Source organism: Pogoniulus pusillus, chromosome 11 (assembly GCF_015220805.1).
Source record: "Pogoniulus pusillus isolate bPogPus1 chromosome 11, bPogPus1.pri, whole genome shotgun sequence".
In the NCBI taxonomy this organism is placed as follows: domain Eukaryota; kingdom Metazoa; phylum Chordata; class Aves; order Piciformes; family Lybiidae; genus Pogoniulus; species Pogoniulus pusillus.
In genome coordinates, this window is record NC_087274.1 from 13,806,713 (window position 1) to 13,819,775 (window position 13,063).

Consider the following 13,063-nt stretch of genomic DNA (forward strand, 5'->3'; position numbering starts at 1 on the left):
AGAGCTGGCTGTATGCGAGGTCCAAACAGCACAACAGACCGTGGCAGTGCTAATCTCTTTCAGCAATGCTGACCAGCCAGCAAGTCCTGAACAAAAGCCTGCAGGAGCCGTGGCAGCTGTAACTGCCATAAAACACCTACCTCAGCTAACGAGGGAGTCGCGGAACATTAAGAGCAAACAAGGTGTTATGACCTGCATTACATTTGCACAAGCTCCACTGGGGCAGCTGAAGGTAATAATCAGCCTCACCATGATACTAAGCCCTCATCCAGCCACTTTGCTAATAAAAGTAATAGCTGTTGTCAGCTTGCAACAAAGCAAAACTAATGACAGTACACCAGCAAGTTTTCTCCAAGTATAAGCTAAGGAAACATGCCAGAAGACAGCAGCCTGCCCTTCCAGTTGCCATTGTGAGAAGTCACAGAATCACAGTCACAGAATGTCAGGGGCTGGAAGGGACCTCCAAAGCTCACCCAGTCCAACCCCTCTGCCAGAGTAGGATCACCTAGAGCAGATCACACAGGAACACTTCCAGGCAGATTTTGGATATCTCCAGAGAGGGAGACTCCACAACCCCCCTGGGCAGCCTGTTCCAGTGGTACCATAAAGCCTGCATGACAGCCACCAGACCAGTGAGGCTAGAAGGTGGTACATAGTCCTGTGAAAAACATGGTGACAACACAGACCAGGATAGGGGCAAATAAGACCAGACAAGTAGCACAAACCGATGCAGTCTGTCTTGACAAGCCTGCTGTGTACCCCACTTCAACAGGTTAAAACACTTTTGCCTGTATGCTGACCATAAGCAAAGGCAATTACACCCTAAGCAGCTCCTATTTCACATGAGCAGTGATGGCAAAATGAGCTGTTTATATGGTAGGTGACTTTTGATGGTGTCTGAGAAGGATGACAGAGAATAGCCAAGTGAGGAAGTGGAGCCCACAGGATTTGCACAGAGCATCACACACAGGAGCAAGAAGCTCTGTGGGGTTGGATGTGCACATTCATTGAATGGATTTCAAAGTCCTCTGGAGGCTTTGAAGTTGCTACCAGCGCTCACCCATAAATGAGACATCACCAAGCAACATGAATAAAACAAGAATAATTTGATCAAGGCTTAGATAATCAACTACAAGCTTATTACATAAGGCACTGTATAAATAAATGAGCAGACAGTGAGGGAGTTTACTGTGCTGTGCTAAAGTGACTAAAGCAGGGGAATGTTCTTGCTCATTTCCTCAACTTAAAAATGGAATTGATTTTCCTGATTTCTGCATATACACAGCACCTTAAACACAGCACAACTGTACCAGACTGCCTGACTTCTGCACAGAATCACAGAATTGTGTGGCCGCTTGAGCTGATCCTCTAGCTCAGACATAGGGGAGAGATGAACATTCCAGGGATAGGCCACATAAATGGCAACAATAGATAAATTAATATAATTTCATTGGAGCATCAAGAACTTAATGTCTAGAAGCACAGTTTGTTCTCCCCCTTCTCCCGCTGGCTTCTGCTGCTGCAGCTTCGCCTATCTTCCCCAGCTGCTGTTTTGGCTACTGCTGCTTCTGCTGCTTCGCCGCCGCTTGACCCCTCCCCATCTCCCTTAAGGTTATTGTATTGTTTTCTTTTTTTCCCTTCCTTCCTTCTCTAGTTATTATTTCTCTTTACATTGTTATACTTATATTATAAGAAAATACAATTTCATCTTTCCCTGACTTTCAAGAAGTAGGGGGGCTTGTGTTGTGAATTTCTTCCCAGGGGAGGGATCAGCCCAAACCTGGGACAAATTGGCAGGGCTGGAAGGGACCCTAAGGATCACCCAGTTCCAACCTCCATGCTATGGGCAGGGACACCTCACACTAGATCAGGTTGCTCAGAGCCACATCCAGACCGGCCATAGAAACATCCAGGGACGAGGCTTCCACCACCTCCCTGGGCAATCTGTTCCAGTGTCTAACCACCCTCATGCTGAAGGACTTTTTCCTAATGGCCAATCTGAATTTACCCACTGCTAGTTTTGTTCCATTCCTCCCAGTCCTATCACTATCTGACAGCTTAAAAAGTCCCTCCTCAGCTTTCTTGCAGGCCTCTTCAGATAATGGAAGGCCACTCTAAGGTCTCCTCGGAGCCTTCTCTTCTCCAAACTGAACCCCAACTCTCTCAGCCTGTCCCCATAGCAGAGGAGCTCCAGCCTTCTGATCATCCTTGTGGCCCTTCTCTGGACACACTCTAGCACGTCCAGATGTTTCTTGTCATAGGGGCTCCAGAACTGGATGCACTACTCAAGGCAGGGGTCTCACCAGGGTGGACTAGAGGCATGTAATTGATTTCAGCTGCCAAATGGGGCTGTTTGAGCAAAACAACAGACACCAGAGACCTCAGAAGAGCGTAAGCACAAAGGCTTGGGCAGCTTTAACTTTACCCAGACAGGGAGGCCCAGTAATACCTAGACCATGTCTAGGTAGCCTCAGCTTCACAAGTTTGCAGGTAGTGTTAGCACTGGCAGGACAATGCTGCAGTTACAGTACAATAGAAGCAGAGAACAGAAAATTGAAGTTGTGACCCAAGTTCTTTCAAACTTAACTGCTACACTTCATGTTTCCCAGGCCAGATTCTGCCCAAAGCATTTGGGAGCCCTCTCTATTTGCTTTCCTGTAGAAAGGTCCAGGCACAACTCAGCCAGGGCAGACAGGAAAGCATCCAGCTGAAAATTAATGAGCACCTCAAAACTCAGGGCAAAATCAGCAGACTGCAGACCTGCACTGCTGCTTCCCAAGTGAGCATCAATAATTCGTGCAAGCAGTGGTTTCGTAACAGCCCCTGATATAACCCAGCAGGGTTTTCCCTTCCCAAGCAAACAGATAACACACTGCTGGTAACACTGATTTACCAAAGACAAATAAATCACCATACTCTTCTTCTTCTGGGGTTCATAGAGATGACAAATGCTCCAGCTCCCACCTGTACTCAAGACTTCCAGACGCCATGCTCTCAAATGGCTACTTGGACAGACAGGAGGCAGACGCATTCCTAGGAAGAAGGGAACAAACTCCCACCCTTCTGCTGAAAGCTAGGCTGCAGCTGTTGGCCAGGCTGGACATCACCTGATGTCCACAGTTTGCATATGATTTCTGTCTGGGGGGAGGTTTGCTGGACTAAGAGCCTGAAAGTTAATCACAAAATTTCTCTCTGCAAGAAAACATTCTGCCCAAGCCCTGCTACAGACCACGAGAAAGCATCTGAGCAAGCTAAGGACATGCCCTGCAGCTCTGTTAACCAGAGCATCCCAGCATCAGCTTGAGTGGCACTGAACAAATATAACCTCCTAGGAGACAGAGGGGAAAATTACATTGCCTTACAGTTTACACTCTGTATGAGAATGTTGTTTATCACAATGCTTTTCTGATGCGGGCAATGGCTTGGAGCAAACATCTGTTAAAATTAGCTTGTTTTTGTCTGTCTGATGCATCGTACTTGAAAGCTTTGGACTTCTGCTGGAGAAACGCACAACCAGTGACCCTGACATAACACACAACACTTTCTTGCTGTGCAGATGCTACCAGATGGCACATGGGCCAGAAGATATGCGAGTGAAAACCACTGTCAGCTAACAGCCTGAGCCCTCACCCCTGTAAGCTGTATTTCAGACACACAAGCGCCGTCTGTCTTGTGCTGTTCTCTGCAACCTCATGTAGCCAACCTCGGGACAATGTCTAGCCCCTCTGCAGATGCCCAGTCCATGGTTTGCTCCTGCCCCTTGGAGCTGGGTAAGCAAGGTGAGCTGGCTGAGCAGTAAGCAACTCAGACATCATGCCAGCTCCAGTAACCATAGCCGTGGAGATCCTGCAGCTGATTCTCCAGAGCATCCTCAAATCTGCCCAACAGATTTACACTTCCTTCATGACATACCACTCCTCAAGACACTAATCAGCAGTGGCAACAGAGTCTTTACCCATGATGACTGGTTTTGATAGCTAAGTAAACTACTGATTTGGTATTTTTCCCCCAGAAAACTGCACTGACTTGCCCTGCAGAGGCACCTGGACATGCCCCTTTTGAAGCCTCATCCGCGTCCCCAGAAATGCAGGGAGCCATTCCACCAGAAACGCAGGGAATCATGCTCACTGACGGATAAATCAACAGGCTGCCTTTGATAATATAGACAACCACCCCCTCCTCTTGTGACAGTGGTGAAGTATAACATGAAATCATTCCTTTTGTCCGTATGGATTTTATACCTTGCCACTGCTTGCAGCTATAGTCAAGTTTATAAGCTCCTTTATCACCGCAGTTGGTTTATCTGCTCAATTACCTTCCCTATTGTTTCCTTTTAAATAAACCTTTTTATTCCCAGCCACTTTCACTAACCTGTTTTTATTTCCTTCCCGTTTCCTGCTCTGCACGGAGGAGTCCGGAAACGCAAACTGTATTCTAGCTGAGGAAGTTTTGCCAGGACACCTGGTTCAGAGTCAGCATCGCTGCAGCACGCGTGCTCCCTTCGCCGGTCTGCCCGCAACACCCTGCTCATCCCAGACCCACCGGCATCCGAGGGAAAACGATTCTGGGAGCCTGCCTAGGCTGGGGATCCCAAAAGCCCCCCATGGCCCCTAACAGAAGCTGCCCCCGGCCGAAGCTCTGCCCGCCCGCGCTCCCCCAGCCCCGCCGGCCGGGAGCCTGCTGGCGCCCAGCACGCAGCCCGCCTCGCCGCACTCACCGTCAGGCTGCTCTCCTTGCTCTGCCGCCGCGGCGCCGCCGGGGACCCCGGACTCTGTGGAGACAAGCGGGGCACATCATCACGGCCGCTCTCGGAGCCCAGCATGGCGGGCACGGGCCGGGCGCTACGCGAAGCCCATGGCTGGGCAGCTCGGTTCGGTTCGGTTCGGTTCGGTTCGGCTCGACTCAGTTCAGCGCGGCACAGCTCGGCACGGCACGGCACGGCACGGCTCAGCTCAGCAGAGCGCGGCTTGGCTCGGCAACGCTCGGTTCAGCACGGCGCGGCTCGGGTGGAGCGCTGAGGGCGGCGCCGCTGGCCCGGCTACCGCCTCTCCCGCGCCGCCAGTGCCGGGCCGGGCCGGGCGGTGGAAGCCGCTCCCAACCGCGCTCAGCGAGCCACCGCCCCCTCGGTGCTGGCCGATGGCTGGGAGCGACACCGCTCCGCCTCTCGCCTCCGCCTCGCCGGGCTATGGGGTTGGCCGGGCTGAACCGCGTTGCCGGGGATGTACGGGCACGGCTCGGTCCTGGCCGCCCTCGAAGCTGATGTGCACCGGCTAGTCCGCTGCTGGCAGCAGCGCTGCGCCGTGCCGGCTGTGTCCCAGCCCCGTGTCCGCTGTGTCCCAGCCCCGTGTCCCTGCCCCGGCACCACGCCTACAGCGCTGCCGGCAGTGGGACGGGGCACGGAGTTGAGATCGTGCTCCAGAGCTGGGTGTCCCTGGGGCTACAGCGTGGACCTCGACCTCCGGCTGAAGCCGCGGAGCAGGGCGTCCAGGCCGCACGGACTCGGCTTCCCGGGCCCGCTGCCGGGCCGTGGGACGCGCCGGTCGAGCCGTGCCGCTGCTCCTCTGCCGCTGCTGCGCCAGCCCGAACGGGCAGCCCTCAGCCGCTCCGCAGGAAGCCGTAAACAAGGCCTGGCCCTGCGCCCAGGACAGCGCAGCTCCCTGTTGTTCTCACTTGTGGCTTTTTCCTCCGTAACCTGTTTCCAAGAAATGTGGCTGAGCTTGCCGGAGGGATCTTGCCAGCGTTTGTTGGCATGATGGCTGCTGCCCAGGTCTAAGAAAGCATCCTGGAGAATGCCTGGAAGCTGCTCTGCAGCAGGAGCCCTCCTGTGCCATGGACAGATAGGGCAGAGCAGCTCGGGAAGGCTCAAGACAGGCAAGCAGGTGAGGAACTGGGCAAGTGTATGAGGAAGAGGGTGCAGAGACCAGCTTCTTGCAACCAACCCTTTCTGGCCAGACATTTTCCTCCCTAAGGACTCTTCTTCAAGAATGGTCACAGCTCCCAGGAAGACCAGGCTCCCCAGTGGATGTGAACTTCAGCTGCTCTTAAGATTAGAGCAGTAGATTCCAAACTAGTCATAGTTTAGGTTAAAAGCAGGAGTGAAGCCAGGGCTTCAGTTTGGAAAAATTGTAATAAGGGAGTAATGGAAAGAGAGTATCATGGAGACAGCTGAATGAGAAAAGTCATGAAAGGGATATTAGTCAGTCTGACAGCATGGTCAGCTGAGCACAGCAGTGCACAGCCCCCCATGTATTCTAATGTGAATCTGACCAAAAAGGTGGTTAAAAACCTGAGTCAGCCTCAGCAGCAGAAAAATGGAAAGTGCCAAATGTTACAAAGGGAGTTCTGGGGGAGCTGAGTAAGTGGACTTGGGTACCAAGCTAGCAGCAAAACATTGTGAATCAGACACCTTGAGCAAAGAGATCTTTTGCACAAGGATTCGCATAGCCTTCTTTAAAGGAAGCCACAGCCTGCAAGTTTGTTCAGGTTCTCTGAGGGAGTCGCAGCAGACGTGTGGACAGGGGTGTCTGGTAATGCGCTAAATCAGTCTCTAAAATGCTTTTGCCCTACTTTAGGTGCCCACATGCTCTGCCTCCAGCCTGTGCAAACTGCTCAGGGAAGCAGCAGCATGGGCAGTGCAATGCAAGATGTTTGATGTGGAAAGAACAGGGAGTCCAAAGTGCTGGACTGTATCACGGGAGATGCCACGAATCAGCTGGTGGAGCAGCAAATCAGAAATGCTGACTTAGCTGAAACAGCACATGAGAAGGCAGGGCTGAGGGCCACCAAGAAGGCAATAGACTGAAGAAAGGAGGGAGAGCTGGCAAACAACACAGGATTTAGACCAAGATATAGGATACATCAGAGGGACACTGAGAGCAACAGGCAGCCCAGGTCAGCATGGTAGCAGCACACAAATCAAACATGCATTTCACTGTGAGTATTGCAGGAGATGCACTGAAGAAGAGCTGACTACTTAACACAGAAGGAAAGAGCAAACTCGAGTCCAGCACCACTGGGGAAAAATGCCATCTGGCAGAGAAGCACAACCCAATGGGAGAGCAATCCACCAGCTATTCAACTGTTGCTGTTTTGGCAGGGAGCTAAGAGTTTCATGGGAGGAGCTGGAACAGGGCCTTGTGCTGCATCTGCAGACCTGCAGGGAAGACTCTCCCAGGGACATGAAGTGGTGCAAGGAAAAGTGCAGGGATATTTACTGAAAATTTGGGAAGGGGAGACTGGCTGTCCATGGGTCAGCACCTTGAACGGCTGCCCAGGGTGACAAGATGGGTGAGGCACAGGGTGTGTAAGGCACAGAGCAGGGCCTGTGAGAAGGCAGGCAGGAAAGGATGAAGTAATCGAGCAAAAAGCTTCAGACAAATTCTTTGTGAATACTGTCTTTGGGAGGGAAAGCTGGAGCTGCAGGGACATACAATGAGATACAGACACGGGCAGACGTGGGAGCCTAGAGGGACAGCGCTGGAGGCAGGCCCAGGCTGCAGGCTGGAGTGGCAGGCAGACTTGTAGGGCTGCTCATAGTGATTGAAGTGGTCTGGTGGAGTTTTCAGAAAGGAGTGCCAGAACCAGAAAAACCCAAAGGATCTTGGCATTTGGAGCTCTTTCACCAGCTGGACACAAAGGTAGCCTGTGCTAGATGCAACCAATCTGTCTTATATGACAGTCTGAAAGAAAATGCTTCCGACCTCCCGCTCCGGGTGGATTCCCAAAGTACTTCTGTACTGGGCCATTTGTTCTTGGATACCACTGTCTGGCTTTTCCCCAAAATATACCTGGGGGTCCCCACTGACTTTTCAGAGACTTACATGGCCAGAGTCGAGCTGGTGCACTGGAGTTCCAGAGATGTGGTAGCCATTCACTGTAAGAACAGATGGAGAGATTTAGCAGGCCTGCTGCTGGTGGACAGTGCAAAACTTTATGTTTTAAAAGCTGATCAGATAGTTGCACACCCAGATATACATCATAGTGCCTTTTTGGAGTCACCAGTGTTCCTTGCCTCCAACCTAAGAAACCATGGACGCTTCTCCCCATCCCAGCAGGCTGTGTGGCTATATGCTGTGTTAGCTCTGACCCAGAGACACTCTAGAACTGGACTCTCTGCAAACTCAGCTTCACTCAGGTTCCCACAGCAAGGTCTTACCAGGAGTTATGACCAGAGTTACTGAGCTGAAAAGAGCCAAGAAAGACTCCTAAGTTCCAAACAGTTGCCACAGCACTGTGTGGCAGAACGTGACTTTCAAAGAAGTACACTTTGTTGTATTTTGTTCATGTGGCAACATTTTGGTAGTGGGGGAGTGCCTTCTGTGAGAATCTGCTAGAAGCTTCACCTATGTCCATCACAGCCAATGCCAACTAGCTCCAAGGTGGACCTGCCAGTGGCCAAGGCCGAGCCTGTCAATGAAGGTGGTAGCACTTCTGTGATAACATCCTTAAGAAAGGGAAAAACACCCTGCACAACACCAGCAGCAGTCACAAAACAGGACTCCACAGACACCGAGAGCACTGAAGGAGGGGGAGGAGGTGCTCCAGAACCTGGAGCAGATATTCCCATGCAGCCCATGATGAAGACCCTGGGGAGACAGAGTTGTTCTCCAGCCCACAGAGATTAACAGCGGAGCAGCTCTCCACCCTGCAGCCAGTGAAGGACCCCAAACCAGAGCAGGTGGATGCCCAAAGGACACTATGACCCAGTTGCTGGCACAGGCTTCTGGCAGGACCTGTGACGCCACGGAGAGGAATCCACACTGGAGGAAGTTTGCTGCCAGGATTTGTGACCTGGAGGACTCACACTGGAGCACTCTGTTCCTGAAGGATTCTGCCCTGAGGATTGGATCTGCACTGGAGCAGTTCAGGAAGAACTGTAGCCTGTGGGAAGGACTCAGGTTGGAGAAGGTTGTGGAGAACTGTCTTCCATGGGAGGGACCCTGTGCTGAAACAGGGCAATAGTTTGAGGAGTCCTCCCCCTGAGGAAGGAGCAGCAGAGATAGTGTTTGATGGACTGACCAAAACTCCATTCCCTGTCCTTCTGTGACACTCAGGAGGAGGAGTTGGAGAAAATCAAGAGTAAAGTCAAACGTGGGAAGAAGGGAGGGGTTAGGGGAAGGTGTTTTGTAAGATTTCTGATTTTTTTTATTATCCCACTCCAATCTAATTGCTAATAAATTATTTTTCCCCAGGTTGAGTCTGTTTTACCCATGACAGGAACTGGTGAGTGATCTCTCCCTGTCCTTATCTCTGCCCCTGAGCTTTTCAGCTGTACAGCTGAGGAGCGGAGTGACAAAATGACTTTGGTAGGCACCTGGCATGGAGCCAGAGTCAAGCCACCACACATGTTAAAGCCCTGGGTAAATGTTTCATGTCAAGGAAGCAACCTTGTAAGATGTTCACAGTTCATGTACACAGCTGTAAGATGCTTATTTTTTGAAACAGAGAGAAAAGAATAATGCTCAAAGCAGAGTTCAGACAAGATTACAAATCCTTTGGCCACACCAAAACCTGCAGTATTCCTGCATACTTCCCACTCAGCTCTGCTGATGAAGAGGGGCGTCAGTTTGAAAGGATTCTATGACAAACATCCTCTGGGCTGCATGATTTACAGTCAGTTGGCAGCAACGGCCTTAACATTTAACACTTCTTATTCCAGAGAATGATTGCTTTGCTTTGTCTTTCTGCAGCACCTGAAGCTTTACAGTACACATTTGTAGCTGATTCTCTGGCACTTAATTTCCTGCAATGTTGAGTCAGGTCAGAATTGGTCAGTCCTGTAGCCAGCACATGCTAAAACATTTCACTGTGCACTTGTGCTCTGCTTGAAGAGCTACAGCCAGCCCACGTCCCTCTGCAGCTTTTTCCTTCCTTGCCCTGAGAGGGAGCAGGGCTGGAAATGGCAGGAGGTCCTCCCGGAGAGCTATCAGCCCTGCTGGCTTGCTGGGCCGTCACCTGCCTCTGCTCCAAGGAAGGAGGCATCTCTGCTCTGAGCAGATGCTTCAGACTACCAGGCAAAAGATGCATGTATAGGGAAGCAGTGGGCAAGAGGCTGTGTTGGAAGGGAAAGCCTCACTACGTTTACTCTGCTACGCTGCCATGCACCCCAGACAAGCACAGCATTCTCCTTTGCTCTGGTGAGGAGCAGAGTAGCAGAGTCAGGCAATGCAGTGGTCAGGCATAGCATAGAACAGTACCTGCAGAGCTCTTCTGAGACACAGGGCTCTTTGGAGTCCCAGGCACACTGCTTGGACGCTCCCAGGTCGTTTCTGTTGGAGGGAAACATTGGTATAAGGGTGACGGAAGCCTTGCACACACCAGAGTTATGCCCATTACACACCTGCAAATGAGTCTGACCCTCAGTGTTCTCTGCACCAGGCACCTGTGAGGAAGGTGCCAGCACCTCCCTGCACTTCCCATTGTGTCCCAGAGCATTCTGCTGTCACTCCCCAGGCCTGAGTGCTCTGGCAGCCAGCTGGGATGGGTGGAAACAGAGCAGAGTGGGAGCTGCATCACTGGTTCTTCCAGTGCAGGGCTGCTGCAAGGCCCTGCTCAGTCAGGAAGCAGAGACACAGCTGTAGCACAGCTCATTGGCTGGCTGCCCAGCCAACCTTTCTAGGTGTCCTTTAATCAAGCCCAGCCCAGGGTCTCACCTGCAGCCCACTGTGGGCACAGAGACCTGCCTGGCACTGCCAATCTTGACCTTTACCCTAGGCACAAGAGCCAGATACTGGCAGTGTCCTTGTCCCTGCTCTCTGCAAGAGAGGCTGCTGTGGATGGCTCTAGTGACACAGACACTGACTGTCAGGTATTTTTTCCCTCAAAAAGCTGCTTCTCTAGCAAATGTCCTTTTTATCCAGATGGGTCATACGACCTCACCTGCAGCACTGCATCCATTCCTGCTGTCCCCAACACAGGAAGGACATGAAACTGTTGGACAAGGACCAGAGGAGGCCATGAAGATGATCAGAGGGCTGAAGAACTTCCTCTGTGGAGACAAGCTGGGAGAGTTGTGGCTGTTTAGCCTGGAGAAGGCTCCAGAGAGACCTTAGAGCAGCCTTCCAGCACTTGAAGGGGCTACAAGAGAGCTGGAGAGGGACCTTTGACAAAGGCTTATTATGACAGGACAAGAGGGCATGGATTGAAGTTTGTGGAGGGTAGATTTAGACCAGCTATTAGGAAGCAATTCTTTACAGTGAGGGCGGTGAGACACTTGAACTTGTTGCCCAGGAAAGTAGTGGATGCTCCCTCCCTGGAGGCCAGGTTGGATGAGGCCTTGAGCAACTTGGTTTAGTTGGAGGTGTCTGTGCCCATGGCAGGGTGGTTGGAATCTTGAAGGTCCCTTCCAACTCAACCCATTCTGTGATTCTGTGATTAGTTTTGATACTAAAAAGATTGGTGCTGCTTTCCCTCTCTCAGATTCCTCTGTAGTTCAACCATTCTGCTCATGTTCCCAGCAACTGGAAAATTATTTTTGACCACATGCTAAATACAGAAGATTTAACTGCAGTATTTTGTAAAAGATGCATATAGCAGAGAGTGGATTTGGAACAGTAAATTCTCAGAAGTCTAGCTAGAAAGCCCAAGCCACCATTCCTTTTGATAAAAATACTGGTGTCAAACCAAAGCTGTAATGCTGCCTGCCTGCCAGTATCAAATCAGGAACTCAGCAGGTCAGTGGAATTAAGTCAAAGGACTACTTTGGCAACTCTGTTTGAAGCTGGCATTTCAAGATCCCAACCAACAGCCACCTAACCCTGCCAAAGCCTGAAATCCTGCATCTCCCTCAGTATTCTGCATGAGCATAGTAAAGTGGCAATGGAACTGTTGAGGGCTTGCAGTTGGCACTGCCATCACAGAAACATTCAGGCTGGAAAATCCCTTCAGGACCAGCAAGTCCAACCAATAACCTTCTTCTCCTCATGTTTCCATGAAATTTCCTATGCATCAACATCCATTATTGCCCCTTGTCCTGTCACTGGGCATCACCCAGCAGAGCCTGGCTCCAGCCTCCTGGCACTCACCTGGTACATATTGATAAACATTCCTGAAGTCACCTCTCAGTCTCCTCTCCAAGCTGCAGAGCTCCAGCTCTATCAGGCTCTCCTCATAAGGGAGCTATTCCGTTCCCTTCAGCATCTTCAGAAAGAAGAGGCTTCTGTTTGATCTACCTTTGTACATATATCCATGCACACATACAGAGGCTCAGTTCCTTATTTCAGCAAAGCTCTTGAGATCACCAGTCCCAAATGCTAGAAAGGGTCATCCATCACACCTGGGAGGCCTAAACCCTTGAGATGTATGCCTTGCTTCCCCCTCTCTCCCACTGTCTCCAAGCCTCAGCATGCTTTTGCTTGCAAAGACAAATACTTTTGAGTTTTGTTGTTTGCTTTTTGTTTTATTTTTTCCTTTCAAGTGCAGACCCTGGTGAATTTGATGAATCACAGCAAAATATTTCAATTTGACTCAACATTTTTGTGAATTGAGTAGCAAGTTAATAAATTTCACACTAGGTCAAGGAGGAAGAATTGGAATGTGTTTTAACTGAACAGAAGGAAAATCAAATGCTAAGAGTTGCCTTTTATGAGTCAGCTTGGCTTAGCTTAAAATACACAAATGGATTCAACACAGGCAACTTCTACTTTGCAGTTACTGGGATGCAAAGAAAAACCATAGAAGGTGCTGCCCACACTTCTGGTCCAGTTTGCTTTTCTAATATCAACTGTCAAGTAATGAAAAATGTGAGTTGGCTTAAGACAAGCATTTTAAAGAAGGGCTTTGGAGGTCTCTGTGGAGGGGTTGTGAGGTCCACTCATGCTATGCCCCAATGCAGGCACTGGGGTAAATGTTTTTGTCAGAATTGACTTTGTAGAAATAGTTCCCTTTGTATCTGGCTGGGTTTTTTTAATGCAGGCATCTTTGTTTATGGTATTTTTGCATGTTTGAGAGCATACAGAGGAATGTAGCTAAGGCCCTATAAATATCTGTGAATGTAATTACAGCTGATTCACAGAATCACAGAATTAACCAGCTTAGAAAAGACCTTCAAGATCATCAAGTCCAA

The 13,063-nt window shown here is 50.4% G+C and overlaps 1 protein-coding gene across 3 annotated transcripts in view; it reads right to left on the reverse strand.

Annotated features, from left to right (window-relative positions):
* GAS7 (growth arrest specific 7) overlaps positions 1-13,063 on the reverse strand; it is a 110,957-nt gene that overhangs the window by 41,498 nt on the left and 56,396 nt on the right. For all 3 annotated transcript variants that reach the window (XM_064151129.1, XM_064151128.1, XM_064151130.1), the window contains exons 3-5: positions 10,197-10,268; positions 7,821-7,873; positions 4,718-4,771 (exon numbers count right to left, since the gene is read on the reverse strand). In XM_064151129.1, the coding sequence (XP_064007199.1) occupies positions 4,718-4,771; positions 7,821-7,873; positions 10,197-10,268 (179 nt within the window). The remainder of the gene's footprint in view (positions 1-4,717; positions 4,772-7,820; positions 7,874-10,196; positions 10,269-13,063) is intronic.